This window comes from Humulus lupulus, chromosome 5, assembly GCF_963169125.1.
Source record: "Humulus lupulus chromosome 5, drHumLupu1.1, whole genome shotgun sequence".
NCBI classification, from domain to species: domain Eukaryota; kingdom Viridiplantae; phylum Streptophyta; class Magnoliopsida; order Rosales; family Cannabaceae; genus Humulus; species Humulus lupulus.
Genome location: NC_084797.1, coordinates 50249825 through 50266853, shown reverse-complemented (window position 1 = coordinate 50266853; position 17029 = coordinate 50249825). Strand labels below are relative to the sequence as shown.

The 17029-nt window shown below is 41.0% G+C and overlaps 1 protein-coding gene across 1 annotated transcript; it reads right to left on the bottom strand.

Annotated features, from left to right (window-relative positions):
• Positions 1-15441: 15441 nt before the first annotated feature.
• Positions 15442-16059, bottom strand: LOC133780401 (uncharacterized). The gene is made up of 2 exons (XM_062220169.1): positions 15800-16059; positions 15442-15716 (listed from the first exon to the last, which is right to left on the bottom strand). The coding sequence occupies exons 1-2, from the start codon at positions 15995-15997 to the stop codon at positions 15519-15521; spliced, it is 396 nt and encodes a 131-aa protein (XP_062076153.1). The 5' UTR covers positions 15998-16059; the 3' UTR covers positions 15442-15518.
• Positions 16060-17029: the final 970 nt, after the last annotated feature.

The following is a 17029-nucleotide window of genomic DNA, read 5'->3' as shown; positions in this document are numbered from 1 at the left end:
AAGCAACAATACGTTTTTGTTTTTGTCTTTTTATTAAATTACAACTTGAAGAGAAACACAACTTAGAGATGCTCAAAATTTCATGCTTACGAAAGACCCAAAGTACATACTCAAGTCCCCTAAATGCCTAAATACAGGCCTTGCAAGGAGCATCTCAAAAAGGCCTCGCACCCAGCCGCCATGCCTTGCTGGAGGAATCTCGCGAAGGCCACGTGCCCAGGTATTCCACCTCGCGAGGGGCGCCCCGCGCCCCTCTAGCCACACCTCGCTGGAGGCGTCTCACGAGAGGGCGTGCCACAACTCGACATGCCCAGCAGTCACCAGCCTCGCGAGGGCAGCCTTGTGAGGTGTGCCTCACATGGGCCTCATGCCCAACCACCCCGCCTCGCTGGAGCCGTCTCGCAAAGGCCATGCGCTCAGATGCTTCACCTCATGAGGGCCTTCCACCCCTAGCTGGGCCTCATTGGAAGCATCTCGCGAGAGGCGTGCCACATCTCGGCATGCCCAGCTGCCAGCAGCCTTGCGAGGGGCATCTTGCGAAGGCCTCGCACCCCTAGCTTCGCCTCGCTGGAAGTGTCTCACGAGATGCGTGATACACCTCGGCGTGTCCAACAGCGAGCAGCCTCACAAGGGGCGTCTCGCGAGGGACTCACGCCCTTAGCCACGCCTCACTGGAAGCGTCTCGCAAGAGGTGTGCCACATCTCGATGTGCCTAGAAGCAAGCAGCCTCGCTAGGGGCGACTTGTGAGGGCCTCATGCCCAGCCACCACGCCTCGCTGGAGGTGTCTCACGAGAGGGCGTGCCACCTAGATGCTTCGCCTTGCGAGGGGCATCTCGCGAGGGCTTCGCGCCCCTCTAGCCATGCCTCAATAGAGGCATCTCGCGGAGGCTTGCATCATGCCACCTCTTGGTGCACTCAACCCTACCTGTCCTCATCCGCACCACTAGGGGTCACCTCCCCAAAATTGGCCTCACAAGAGGGGTTTTATCTCGCCCCTTAAGATTAGTGCCACCTACTGGACACCACTCTTAACATAAGTCCAACAAGAGGTAAAATCATGGATCTCTCCAACACACCAATAAGGGTGTATTAGAGGTGCCTCGTAGCGATTGACACCAAGTTAGAAGAAGTACGGATGCTAAGCCCATGTCAGACAAGTAGAGGTCGTACAAGTGAAGTACTTGTTACGGTCCACAGCAGACAACCTCTGACACTCGTATTCAGTAAGTAGTGGAGACATCCCCATGGATTCTGACCATGTACTGGAGCCGACACCACTACCCTTGAAACCCCTCTCCTACTAGTGTACTCATATACCCTCTTGTCCCCTGGACCACTATGTATCAGGGGCCACTAGAGCGCACTATAAAAGTAATCCCACTTCCACTTGGAGGGGGGTTGGAAAAAACACTATAGCACTACACCATAAGTAATACAAATTCAGTTCACCATTTTCTTTCTGCAACTATTCTTTCAATTTCCAATTAGATCTTTGAAGGTTTGTTTTTCATTTGATAATCTCTACATTTCTATTTTTCTAATTTAACTTGGTTGACGAGTTCTCACTGTCAACTGTTTGGCGCCGTCTGTGGGAAGGATAGATTGCAAGTCACTGTTCTTCCGTCGATTCTAATAGGAAAAAATGACGCGACGTTTGAAACGGTTGAGAGAGCCGCGCGAGGTGGAGGTCCATCTTGACGGAGCTCAGCTAAAAGCCTCCATGAAGGATCCTCCTCCACCTGTAAACATGGAGGCCCCAAGGGAGCCTGAGGTTCCCAGAGACGAAAGGGAGGCCTCGTCCCTAGCAGTCCCACCTAAGGAGGATCGCCCAAGGTCGGCGGCTGCCCTAGCAAGAGGTGCCGATGAGATCCTGCCTCCAAGGCCACCGCAGGTGCCTATCCCCGGCCGGCAGGATCCAGGCCCGTCGAAGCGCCAGGCTGACAAGCATCCTTGGGCCCTGTCCGCCAGCTCGAGTTCGAAGTCTCAATTCTATGAAGACGAGATACGAGAACTGTACCGCAAGAATCAGAGGCTAGAAACCACCCTGGAAAACGTGCATGAGTTTCTAAATGGGCTGTTGCAAGGGAGATCAAACGTGACACTCCCTAAGCGGAAAGAGGGAGACCAGTGGGGGGTAGAAACCATCATCCCAGTAGACGACGGTAGGACCCGACTCTCCACTACCAACACCCCCCGAACGAAGCAGCGCAAATGTCCCGGACTACCGAAACAACCCCAGAAGCTAGAATCGAAGGCCAATGCTGCCCCTCGTAATGATGACGAGGTCACCTCAAGGAGAACACCCTCAGATTTACGAGAAGAAATCAACAAAAAGAGGGCGGGTAAAAGGACCACACCCCCTATTGCGCCCCGGGTAGGGAAAGGGAAGGAGGATCCTAACCCATCCGCTCTTAGAGACTCGATAAGCAAGAGGAGGCAAGACCTGGACACCGAAATGATGAGCCTCCGAAGCAAAATCATCACCGCCTCCGTAGGTCAAGCCTTTGAGGATGAGTTCGATCATGAGTCGCCCTTCATCAAGGAGATCTAAGCCATCTGGCTCCCGGTCAACTTCAAGATGCCCCATATGACCCCCTACGAAGGAAGCACTGATCTGAAATACCATCTGGATGCATTTAACGACCTGATGAAGCTAAGGGGAATTAGTAGTGGGGCCAGATGTCATTGCTTCACTGTCACATTGAAAGGACCTGCGTACAAATGGTTCAAAAGACTTAGACCAGGGTCCATCAGATCTTGGCAACAGTTTTCTGATGAATTCCTCCAGCAGCACCATGCCGTGCAGGACTACACGATGCCAGGCACCAGCCTCGCCAATGTGAAGCAAGGAGAAAATGAGAGTCTAAAGAGCTACATTCACAGGTTCAATATGGAGGCAGCTAAAGTAGGGAGCTTGACCCGTAGAGAGCTTAAAATGGCCATCACAGCTGGAGTGCGCCCAGGAAGCAAGTTATGGGATAATATGCTCAAGAGGGAGGTCACGAACTTGGATGATTTCTACGAGCAGCCACAGAAGTATATTCGCGTGGAAGATGGTCACGAGAGCCTCAAGGCTGGAAAAGACTAGAATTCACCGAAGCCCTCAATCCGGGAGAGCCAAGGCAATGCAAAGAAAAAGAGGTTCTATGAGGGGGCAAGAGATGATCGACCCCGGAAGCACCAGCACTCTGACGAGCGCAGACAAGGCCACTACATCTGTTATACTAACCTCACCCATGCGAGAGAGCATATTTTTGTTACAAACAAAAACCAGGTCCCTTTCAGAAGGCCCCCTCCAATGCGAAAAGAACGGTCTAAAAGAGACCCCAGCAAGTATTGCCAATATCACAAAGATATAGGCCAGACAACTGGGAAATGCAACCATTTGAAGGTGAAAATTGAGGAGCTCACCCGTAGTGGGCATTTGGACAGATATGTGTGCAAGGAGAACCATAGGCCAGAAGAAGGAGCATCCTCGCCGCGGGCGCGAGAAGTAGCCCCAAAAGTGCAAGGAGAGGTCAGAACCATCTTTGGAGGACCAGGATTCGGGGGCGTATCAAGGAACGGACGAGACAGATATGCCAAGGATGCTAGACGAAGTCCACCACCGTGTGTCCTATGTCTGGAGTAGCGCCCCTCAAAGAGTTTCAAGGGTTAAAATGACTCAATAACCTTCACCGAAGAAGATGCTTGGGGTGTAAACTTCCCCCACAATGACCCCTGAGTGTTGACTGCCCAGCTTGCTAACATGAGGGTGCATCGGGTCTTGGTGGATAACGAAAGCTCTGTGGACATCTTATATCGCCTAGCGCTGGAGAAGATGGGACTAATCCTCTTCCATCTAAAGCCTTGCAATACTTCTTGAAAAGAGCAAGGGTCTTAATGCCACTAAGCTAAGGAGATAAAGTGTAAATAATAGGCCTGGCATGAAGACCTATTTATAAGAATCAAAGAGAAGAGTCTACCAGAGCACTAAAGGTCCTCTCCTAGACTGGGGGCACTAAAGGACCTATTACATACTCAAGTCCCCTATACACCTAAATACAGGCCTCACAAGGAGCATCTCACAAGGGCTTCGCGCCCAACCGCCATGCCTCGCTGGAGGCATCTCGCGAAGGTCGCGTGCCCAGGTACTCCGCCTCACGAAGGGCGCCCCGTGGCCCCTAGCTTCACCTCGCAGGAGGCATCTCGCGACAAGGCGTGCCACAACTTGGTGTGCCCAGCAGCCACTAGCCTCACGAGGGGCGCCTCGCGTGGGCCTCATGCCCAGCCGCCCCGCCTCGCTGAAGGCATCTCGCGAAGGTCATGCGCCCAGATGCTTCACCTTGCGAGGGCCTCGCACCCCTAGCCGCGTCTCTCTGGAAGCGTCCCGCGAGAGGCGTGCCACATCTTGGCGTGCCCAGCAGCCAGCAGCCTCACGAGGGGCGTCTCGCGAGAGGCGTTCCACACCTCGGCGTGCCCAGCAACCAGCAGCCTTGCGAGGGGCGTCTCGTAAGGGCCTCGCACCCCTAGCCATGCCTCGCTGGAAGCGTCTAGCGAGAGGTGTGCCACATCTTAATGTGCCCAACAACCAGCAGCCTCGCGAGGGGTGTCTCATGAGGGCTTCATGGCCATCCACCATGCCTCGCTAGAGGTGTCTCGCATGAGGGCCTGCTACCTAGATGCTTCGCCTCGCGAGGGCCTCGCGCCACTCTAGCCATGCCTCAATGGAGGCGTCTCACGGAGGCTTGCATCACACCACCTCTTGGCGCACTCAACCCTACCTGGCCTCATCGGCACTACTAGGGGTCACCTCCCCAAAATTGGCCTCACAATCTCGCCCCTTAAGATTAGCGCCACCTACTGGACACCACTCTTACCATAAGTCCAACAAGAGGTAAAATCATGGATCTCTCCAACACACCAATAAGGGTGCATAAGAGGTGCCTCATAGCGATTCACACCAAATTAGAAGAAGTACAGATGATAAGCCCATGTCAGACAAGTAGTGGCCGTACAAGTGAAGTACTTGTCACGGTCCACACCAGACAACCTCTAACACTTGTATTCAGTAGGTAGTGGAGACATCCCCACAGATTCTAACCATGTATTGGAGCCGACACCACTACCCCTGAAACCACTCTCCATCTAGGGTACTCATGCACCATCTGGTCCCCTGGACCACCATGTATCAAGGGCCATTAGAGCCCACTATAAAAGTAATCCCACTTCCACTTGGAGGGGGGTTGGAAAAAACACTATAGCACTACACCATAAGTAATACAAATTAAGTTCACCATTCGCATGTTCCTTCTTCTTGCAGAAGAAACACTTCATGGAATCCTTCTTTATTTCGCCTTGGGGAGGCACTTTTTTTTTCCCTTGTCCTTCTTGGATGGTTTGCGTTTCTTGCCTTGGGTGGCCATGCGAGCACTTTCACCTTGTTCTTGTAGCAGCCTTGCTTCTTCTTGAGCACACATGGTTATCAGTTCATTGATACTCCATTTGTCCTTATGTGTGTTGTCGAAAATTTTGAAAGGCCCGTATTGAGGTGGAAGATTGTTAATGATGTAGTGGACCAGGAAGGTTTCAAGAATGACTACATCGAGCTTCTTCAGTTGAGCAGAAATGTCCCTCATCCTTGAAATATGTTCTCTAACTCCTTTGACAGTAGTGAGTTTTGTGGATTAGAACTGGTGGATGAGGTTGTTGTAAAGTGGTTTGTCTGAAGTGTCAAACCGTTAATCGATCAGTTTGATCAAGTCTTCGACTTTCTCAGGTTGCTCCACCGATCCACGCATTCCCAGAGAGATCTTGGACATGATGAACATGATGCTGAGGCGATTGGACCGCTCCCATTTTTCATGTAGTGCGATTTGAGCAGTAGTGTTAATCGCAGTGATTGCATTAGGTTCGTCCTTCCTTATTAAGTAGTCCATGTCAGCGCTGCCTAAATGAAGAAGAACTCGTTCTTTCCAAATTTTGAAATTATCACCCCTAAGCTCAGGAATTTCGGTAAGGATTTCAGTGAAACTAAAGGATGATGAGGAAGCTGCACGAATAGGATTACAAACTTAGATTTTGAAGATTGAGGCTTAATGAAGTCATGTTTTACCAATGTATAACATGCTGAAAGATGAAATTTTATTAAACAAAAATTGCTTGTGGGCTAAATTTTTAATTTAATAAAATTGGATGTAAAGGATGATAGATTATTCAAACGATTTATTTGGGATAAATTAAGGTTTGATACTTCTATCTAAATTAAACTTTATGATAAAACTATTAAATTAATTTTCATAACTCCTCTGGGTAAATTATGAAAATTAATTTAATATATTATCCTAATTAATTATATAAATATAAGAAAATCCCCGTGGGGTAAAATTATTATATCTATATAATTAATCAGAATTTATGTCCATTATGTGATCCTTTAAAATTAATATATAATTTTATATAATTAAAGATGTTGTGGATACTCCCTAATTATGTAAAATTATATGGTTCACTAGACATTATGTTTCAGGCTCTATGAAGACCTAAGAACAATTTCATTATAACGTAATAGGCAATCATAGAGAGTAGTGCTCCTAGTGTGGTTGTGCGAAGATCATTAAAAATCATTCTAGATTGAGCATCTGTCTCAGTTTCATGCGTTCTTATGTCAACCACAAAATTGTTTATGAATTATTCATAATTTTAATCACCCTAAATGTTTTATGAATATTTGATGAATAAATTATGAAGATTAATATGCTAAATATTATTCAACCTATCGTAATGTTTGAATATAATCTAAATATATCTAGCAAAATTATGGAATATACAACGTATTTAAAATTATAAAGACATACATATAAAATTAAAGATAATTATACTAAGAATAAATTTTGCATGAATAAGAACAAAATAATCATACAAATTAGTATAATTAATTATATGTACGAAAATACAATAATTCCATATATATATATACTTAATGGCAAAAAAATCCATGCTAAATAAGACAATAAAATCGTTTAATGATTTGGTGAATTAATAAAACAATTGCACAAACTTAATTGTAAAATAAAAATGCAATTTCATCCTTAAAATAACACAATTATTTATGAATAATGAAAATATATCACCAAAATCAAGTAATTGCACATTTTAATTAATTTCCAAATATATAATATACAAAAATTATATGTTTTAATTAAATTGGGAAAAGTATTAAAAATGAAATTTATTGTCTAAATAAACATTAAAATCAAGAAAATAATAAAATAAAATAAAACATAAATAAAAAAAATTATTTTCAGAATTTTTTATGAATTTTTCATTAATTAAAAAAAAAATATCGTTTCCCCTGATTTATGCTCTATAACTCGTCAGAACGACGAGTCTTTTTTTCGCGGGCTGCAATAGGCAAACGACACATCGTTGCGTGCATCTTCATCCTTCAGCCGGGTCATTTTGACCCGGTTATCCTATAAACGGGTCGCGTGACCCGAAATGAAACCCAGTCGGAAAAATGCATTCCGACGACCAAAAAATATGTTTCAAAGCCCAGATCACACGGAAATGAATAAATTAAGAGATCCATGGCATTATATTGATTAAACAACAACTAATATCAGGGTTTTAATTACAAAAAAAAATAAAATTGGCCATAAACGGGTCCGAATGAAAAAACCTGAATGAAAACAACTTTTTTTTTACTTCCAAATTCATATATTTTCCCCCATAATGAATCTAGAACAAAGTCTAAAAGATTCATGACGTTTTATTGCTTAAAAAACAAATAGAAACCGAACTTTAATATCAAAGAAAACTTTTGGCCATAAGCGTGAGTTTCAATGGTTTAAAAACTGGTTTTTAATACACAAACCAAAATAAATACGAATCTTAATATATTTCTAATGGAATTAAAAACACAATAATCAAGGAAAACCATACACCAAAGAATAAACCAATTGCCAATAAAATATACACATATATCAATATGAATATAAATGCATATATAAATCAAATAAATATATTTATATGCAGATAAAATTAACAAGGCAGAGATCATCATGGTGATTGATACCAAATGTTAGAATAAAATGAAATATAGGCACTACTACAAAATTGACATGGGACAATGGTTTTAAACCGTTGTATGGGCTCTCATACGTCGGTTCTAATACCGTCGTCCCATGCAATGTCATGCCATGTAAAGCATAAAACGACAGTTGAAATAAAAGTGTCATCTCCCGTCGTACATGGGTCCTATACAAACGTTGTTTCTTGTGGTACATGAGACGACAATTTTTGTGCAAGCGTCATCCACTGTAATAAATGAGATGACAGTTCCTACTAAAGCGTCATCTTCCTGCAGTACATGAGATGACAATTTATGTGCAAGGATTGTCCCCTGCAATACATATGACAATAGGTTCGTGGAGACCGACGTCCCATGTAGAATATGAGAATTTTTTCATTTCTCTATTTTCAACCACTATATTCATTCATAATTTCATGTGTAATTACAACATAGTTCAGACATAATCAATAGGCAGAAAAAATCAATAGAACTCAGTATGTTCCAATTCTAAAAATTACAATATCAAAATATACACTTGGAATAACTATGTAAGTACTAACTAAATACTACAATTAGTGTATTTTTTAATTCTGATTTCAAAAGTTACTTTAGCTATGACTCATCCGCTCAAGAAGCTTGGCTGCCCATTCATTTTGAGTTTCATTAATTTCGCCAATTGTATATATATTCTTTCCACCACACTACAAAATAGAAAATAAAAAACTAAGTCAGAAATTAAATCCAATAGAATTGTAGTTCAATAATAATAAATACACTTACATTACTAGTCAGCCATCGCATTGGTGTCTCATTCAAGCAATAGTCCTTCATCATCCTTATGATATAAAATTCGCATTCTACCGACGATGTTTGACGAGGGCAATTGACTATTTTCCACTTGTAATTTTTTTCATTCCTTCCTGTCTTTCGCTTAATGTGTGAAGAGACACTATATATACATCAATATGAAAAGCATATTATAATTTTTTATTTCCATATCAAATAACCATATTATATTCTAAAATGAGTTTCAAATGTATTACTTGTTCATAAGGTCCTTCAAATCATTTGGAGGAGATTTCTAAGTGGATCAAGATCGTAACATGTATGGTCATCTGGATCAATGATCACTAACATCCAGTGACATCTGCATTTAAACAAAGTTATTAAAATAAACATCATAAGGTATAAGTAAAATTAATATTAAATGAAAATTTTACTTACAAGAAATGGTATGGCATTAACAAAGTTTGACCCATTACTGTGTTATTGATATGCTCTGAGATAATTTTAGCCCGATTATCCATATTTGTCCCAATTCTCGATGACCACGATGGCTCAATGAAACCAAAAAGGTGTGATATCTCTCTATCGCACAACTCGGAATATATTATACTACATACATGAAAGTTAATGATATTATAGTTATACTTAAAAAGAAACTAAAATATATAATGTTTATTAATTTAAAATTTACCTAATATAGAATGAAATGCAAGACGCGCCGATTTCTTCCATAAGTCCAAAGTGTACTATATCCTCATGTGAGATATATAAGGTATATTGTTCGCCCATAATAATTGTCTCCATAAGAATGTCAATCATGAATCCTGGTTCTACATACTTAACTGAACCTAGAAGTATCTTCAAAAACTTGGGAAGTCCAGTGGGAACCTTGAAGATAATCGGCGACTTACTAGCCATACTTGATCCTGCCTCTTCTTGAGTAGTGGGAAGATGTTGTGGAGGATGTTTTAGGTCTTGTGTTGGCGGACAAGCTGCTGAAATCCTCTTTCTCTTTAGTCTCTAGGGTTCCTTCACAATTAACATAGAAAAGTTAGATAAAAAAATCACAAAATACATTCAATTTATTATCAATGCAAATGCCAGTCCAAAATGGATCTCTTCCTTTCATATATACATGTATAAATATATATATATAATATTCTTCATGGAGGGCTATAATTCTTTTAGCTATAGTAGGTGAGAACCAATGTATTAAAAAATGTAAATTTAGGAGTGTGAACATATATGGTTGTACATGGGAGGCATAAACACGCCAAGACCAAGAAATGGTCATTAAGAAAAAAAAAATAAAAGCCAATTTATCACAGAATTGAACGTATTATATTTATATTTATCCATTGTCAATGCCATGGGAAAGAATTATAGATATTAATATTATACTTGTAATAATACATATATATGGGGTATGTATATAATGAGAAAGACATTTTGAAAATATCGCAAAAGAGAAGTTTCTAACACACTATTTTATTATTTGTTTGCAGCAGAACTTGCAATTTATAGGTTGTATTTCAACCAAAACCAATAATGTAAATATATAATTTAAGATACTAATTAAGTATGCTATGTCAATTCCTTTGGCACATGGCTCCTCACCAGTACCACACCATATATTTCTTTGTCATAATCCCCGTCTATTACACAATTTACTCTCTCTCTCTCCATGAAATTAAACATTTATGGATCTTCCAAGATGAAGATTTTTACAGCACACTAAAAGTAACCTATTCATGATCACAAGTAATGATCAGATGCGATGGCCAAGCAACATAACTGTTGACCGCATGAACCACAAGAGTCATCTCATCCCCAACTGAGACAGGTAGTTTTGCACTCCCATCTAGACATCTATTAACAACCACGCAATAGTTACCAGGTGCTAAACTTTTCCCATGTACATTGCCTTTGGTAGCCATCACCCGTCCAAGAGCCATAATATCACCACCTTGCCCAATGTATAATTTGCACTAAACATCTTTCTGCAATGATGTTATAGTTAGTATAAGTTAAATAATCATTTCTTAAAAAATATAAGAGAATTTACCTTTAGTGGCGCAGGATGAATAGAACGTGAAGGTGTCTCATACAAAGTACTAGTGTCAACAGGTGCCTCAACTCCTGGATTAGATTCCATCAGTACCTTAACTTCTGGAGTAGTGTCAATTGGTTCCTCAACATCTGGAGTAGTGTCCATTGGTGCCTTAACTTCTGGAGCAGTGTCAATTGGTGCCTCAACTTCTATTGTATTGACTCTAGAATGGCTACCAAAGCTAGAATGACTACCAAAGTTAACTTGCATATGTGCCATCTTGGTTGATAATTCTTCAAGCTTGGACATGAACGATTCTTTCAACTTTTCAATCTCTTCCCTATGTCGTATATTGGATTGTCGTTCGAACTCAATTTGTTTTTTCTGCAAGACTCTTAGAACCCCCCCCCCCCCCCCCAACAGGCTTATGAAAGTAGTCTCTTTGTGTGACACCTCGACTCTGGCCTCGAACTCGACCGGGGTGCTCAGCAGTACCTAACACTTGTGTCATAATCCCCGTCTATTACACAATTTACTCTCTCTCTCTCTCCATGAAATTAAACATTTATGGATCTTCCAAGATGAAGATTTTTACAGCACACTAAAAGTAACCTGTTCATGATCACAAGTAATGATCAGATGCGATGGCCAAGCAACATAACTGTTGACCGCATGAACCACAAGAGTCATCTCATCCCCAACTGAGACAGGTAGTTTTGCACTCCCATCTAGACATCTATTAACAACCACGCAATAGTTACCAGGTGCTAAACTTTTCCCATGTACATTGCCTTTGGTAGCCATCACCCGTCCAAGAGCCATAATATCACCACCTTGCCCAATGTATAATTTGCACTAAACATCTTTCTGCAATGATGTTATAGTTAGTATAAGTTAAATAATCATTTCTTAAAAAATATAAGAGAATTTACCTTTAGTGGCGCAGGATGAATAGAAGGTGAAGGTGTCTCATACAAAGTACTAGTGTCAACAGGTGCCTCAACTCCTGGATTAGATTCCATCAGTACCTTAACTTCTGGAGTAGTGTCAATTGGTTCCTCAACATCTGGAGTAGTGTCCATCGGTGCCTTAACTTCTGGAGCAGTGTCAATTGGTGCCTCAACTTCTATTGTATTGACTCTAGAATGGCTACCAAAGCTAGAATGACTACCAAAGTTAACTTGCATATGTGCCATCTTGGTTGATAATTCTTCAAGCTTGGACATGAACGATTCTTTCAACTTTTCAATCTCTTCCCTATGTCGTATATTGGATTGTCGTTCGAACTCAATTTGTTTTTTCTGCAAGACTCTTAGAACCCCCCCCCCCCCAACAGGCTTATGAAAGTAGTCTCTTTGTGTGACACCTCGACTCTGGCCTCGAACTCGACCGGGGTGCTCAGCAGTACCTAACACTTGTGTCATAATCCCCGTCTATTACACAATTTACTCTCTCTCTCTCTCCATGAAATTAAACATTTATGGATCTTCCAAGATGAAGATTTTTACAGCACACTAAAAGTAACCTGTTCATGATCACAAGTAATGATCAGATGCGATGGCCAAGCAACATAACTGTTGACCGCATGAACCACAAGAGTCATCTCATCCCCAACTGAGACAGGTGGTTTTGCACTCCCATCTAGACATCTATTAACAACCACGCAATAGTTACCAGGTGCTAAACTTTTCCCATGTACATTGCCTTTGGTAGCCATCACCCGTCCAAGAGCCATAATATCACCACCTTGCCCAATGTATAATTTGCACTAAACATCTTTCTGCAATGATGTTATAGTTAGTATAAGTTAAATAATCATTTCTTAAAAAATATAAGAGAATTTACCTTTAGTGGCGCAGGATGAATAGAAGGTGAAGGTGTCTCATACAAAGTACTAGTGTCAACAGGTGCCTCAACTCCTGGATTAGATTCCATCAGTACCTCAACTTCTGGAGTAGTGTCAATTGGTTCCTCAACATCTGGAGTAGTGTCCATCGGTGCCTTAACTTCTGGAGCAGTGTCAATTGGTGCCTCAACTTCTATTGTATTGACTCTAGAATGGCTACCAAAGCTAGAATGACTACCAAAGTTAACTTGCATATGTGCCATCTTGGTTGATAATTCTTCAAGCTTGGACATGAACGATTCTTTCAACTTTTCAATCTCTTCCCTATGTCGTATATTGGATTGTCGTTCGAACTCAATTTGTTTTTTCTGCAAGCCTCTTAGAACCCCCCCCCCCCCAACAGGCTTATGAAAGTAGTCTCTTTGTGTGACACCTCGACTCTGGCCTCGAACTCGACCGGGGTGCTCAGCAGTACCTAACACTTGTGTCATAATCCCCGTCTATTACACAATTTACTCTCTCTCTCTCCATGAAATTAAACATTTATGGATCTTCCAAGATGAATATTTTTACAGCACACTAAAAGTAACCTGTTCATGATCACAAGTAATGATCAAATGCGAAGGCCAAGCAACATAACTGTTGACCGCATGAACCACAAGAGTCATCTCATCCCCAACTGAGACAGGTAGTTTTGCACTCCCATCTAGACATCTATCAACAACCACGCAATAGTTACCAGGTGCTAAACTTTTCCCATGTACATTGCCTTTCGTAGCCATCACCCGTCCAAGAGCCATAATATCACCACCTTGCCCAATGTATAATTTGCACTTAACATCTTTCTGCAATGATGTTATAGTTAGTATAAGTTAAATAATCATTTCTTAAAAAATATAAGAGAATTTACCTTTAGTGGCGCAGGATGAATAGAAGGTGAAGGTGTCTCATACAAAGTACTAGTGTCAACAGGTGCCTCAACTCCTGGATTAGATTCCATCAGTACCTCAACTTCTGGAGTAGTGTCAATTGGTTCCTCAACATCTGGAGTAGTGTCCATCGGTGCCTTAACTTCTGGAGCAGTGTCAATTGGTGCCTCAACTTCTATTGTATTGACTCTAGAATGGCTACCAAAGCTAGAATGACTACCAAAGTTAACTTGCATATGTGTCATCTTGGTTGATAATTCTTCAAGCTTGGACATGAACGATTCTTTCAACTTTTCAATCTCTTCCCTATGTCGTATGTTGGATTGTCGTTCGAACTCAATGTGTTTTTTCTGCAAGCCTCTTAGACCCCCCCCCCCCCCAACAGGCTTATGAAAGTAGTCTCTTTGTGTGACACCTCGACTCTGGCCTCGAACTCGACCGGGGTGCTCAGCAGTACCTAACACTTGTGTCATAATCCCCGTCTATTACACAATTTACTCTCTCTCTCTCCATGAAATTAAACATTTATGGATCTTCCAAGATGAAGATTTTTACAGCACACTAAAAGTAACCTGTTCATGATCACAAGTAATGATCAAATGCGATGGCCAAGCAACATAACTGTTGACCGCATGAACCACAAGAGTCATCTCATCCCCAACTGAGACAGGTAGTTTTGCACTCCCATCTAGACATCTATCAACAACCACGCAATAGTTACCAGGTGCTAAACTTTTCCCATGTACATTGCCTTTCGTAGCCATCACCCGTCCAAGAGCCATAATATCACCACCTTGCCCAATGTATAATTTGCACTTAACATCTTTCTTCAATGATGTTATAGTTAGTATAAGTTAAATAATCATTTCTTAAAAAATATAAGAGAATTTACCTTTAGTGGCGCAGGATGAATAGAAGGTGAAGGTGTCTCATACAAAGTACTAGTGTCAATAGGTGCCTCAACTCCTGGATTAGATTCCATCAGTACCTCAACTTCTGGAGTAGTGTCAATTGGTTCCTCAACATCTGGAGTAGTGTCCATCGGTGCCTTAACTTCTGGAGCAGTGTCAATTGGTGCCTCAACTTCTATTGTATTGACTCTAGAATGGCTACCAAAGCTAGAATGACTACCAAAGTTAACTTGCATATGTGTCATCTTGGTTGATAATTCTTCAAGCTTGGACATGAACGATTCTTTCAACTTTTCAATCTCTTCCCTATGTCGTATGTTGGATTGTCGTTCGAACTCAATGTGTTTTTTCTGCAAGCCTCTTAGACCCCCCCCCCCCAACAGGCTTATGAAAGTAGTCTCTTTGTGTGACACCTCGACTCTGGCCTCGAACTCGACCGGGGTGCTCAGCAGTACCTAACACTTGTGTTAGGATGTCATTTGTTCTGATTTCAATCAGTTTGCCCTCTTTTCTTTGCTCAAGCATGTCATTCCTGTAAAAAATTTAATCAATTGTATGTTTGTTACTAAAATATAAAACAATTACCAAAAGTCATTTAACATTTTACAACTTATGATGGCCTCTCCCTTGACCTTGTCACACTCGGTGACATAGTTGCCAGAAGAATCTTTTCTGGCCTCCTTCCAGAGTATAGATCGATCTATTTGCTCTGTTGTGCCCCACTTAGCTTGCTGCATGTAATAGAATTAGATCAATTTTAACTTTAAATGAAGAAAACATAAAATCAGGCATAATACACTCTATATATGTACTTACTAAATCAGCTTCCAATCTAGTATAGCAATGGCGTATAGTCCTATGAGGGTATTGTAAATGATTACGCCTTTCTTGTTGTAATTTTCTAAAATCTTGAAACTCTTTCGATGTCCTTCTCTTGACAAATTATTTCCAATGTGTTTCTTCTATATGATAGCTTGGTGGAGGTTTATCGAGACCACGAGGGTTTGCTTCCAAAAGAGATGGGTCATTAAGGTAAGGGACTATAAACTTCTTGTTCAAATTACATTTGAATTGTCTCCACTTATTACCCACTGAGCCAATAATATTTTTTCGCATATTCTCATCTAGGTGGAAAGCTAGCTGCAAATAGTTTAAGAAACTTTGTAAGCAAAAGAAAATATAAAACTCGTCAATTTATTTCAAAACATAGTAAAATGTCTTACATTGACATCCTTCCATAAGCTGTCCAATATAGATTTAGGAACTTCGTGCCAATTGTCAATGTTAATTGGCACCGTACTTTTGGCTTGCATTCCTAAATAACATTGAAGCTCTCTGTTTGGGGTCCCGATCGATTGCCCCCTTCTATTGAACCTCAAATGGCATTTGATTCCTTTAATTTTATCTGCTATGATCTTCATCAATCGCACTATGCCTCGTGTCCGCTTATGTGTTTTCTTTTTATCTTCCACGTTTTCTTTATTATTATCCTCCTCCTCGTGGTCAACATCCATGGAACCACCATCAGTCTGCTCATCGATGGAATCAACATCATCTTGCTCATCATCACCCTCTAGGTACTCCTCAAGGTGCTCATCAAATGGGTCCATGATCCTGTCAATACATGAAACACAAATTATTAGAAAATGTAAAAATCAATGAAGTAAATTTTTAAGTAAAAGAAATATTTAGATCAACGAAGAAAATTTATAGTAAAAGATAATATTATATGCCATTCATAAAGATGAAATCTTACTATCCAAATTCCATCACCATCTTTTCGTACATATGGCCCAACAATTGCTTCAACTCCCTCAAGCTCAGGAATAAAACAACACTCTTTTTCTGAAGTTTGTAATTCACCAAAGTCATGTTGTTGATCGTCATCATGCACTTTGTCTCTTGGTTGTGAAGCAAGCACTATTGACCATCTTGATGAAGTAGGATCCTCAACATAAAACACTTGTTCAGCTTGACTTGCCATTATAAATGAGTCTTTTTTATGTCCTATTTTATTCAAATCAACTTTAATGAAACCTAACTTTTCTTTTTCCACACCGTTTTTGCTGTCTACCCAATCACACTTGAACACTAGCATCCTAAATTCACGATAATCAAGCTCCCATATTTCTTGAATGACACCATAAAACTTCATCTCACCATATATAGGGTTCTTGTCACGTGCACTAGAGACTTGCAAGGTTTGAGCTACAATACTTACACCACTATTTTGGGTGACCCTAACATCATCACGACCTTTAGTTTTGAACCTACAACCATTAATTATAAACACATCGTGCTTAATTTCCAATCGAGTCAGACCTAATGAAAGCCATCTCAAAGTTTCGGTAACTTCATGAAACTCATCGGTCAACTCTTTCTGAATCTACATTAATGAATAATACCTTAATTATATTTTGCAAACAATCGTTAAAAATGGTTTATATTGGAGT

What these genes read in the sequence shown, in the direction of transcription:
- LOC133780401 (XM_062220169.1), bottom strand. Translation starts at nt 15,997, where the DNA reads ATGAAGATCATAGCAGATAAAATTAAAGGAATCAAATGCCATTTGAGG. An exon ending in GCTTATGGAAGGATGTCAAT is followed by an intron (nt 15,717 to 15,799) that starts GTAAGACATTTT and finishes AACTATTTGCAG; the next exon opens with CTAGCTTTCCACCTAGATGA.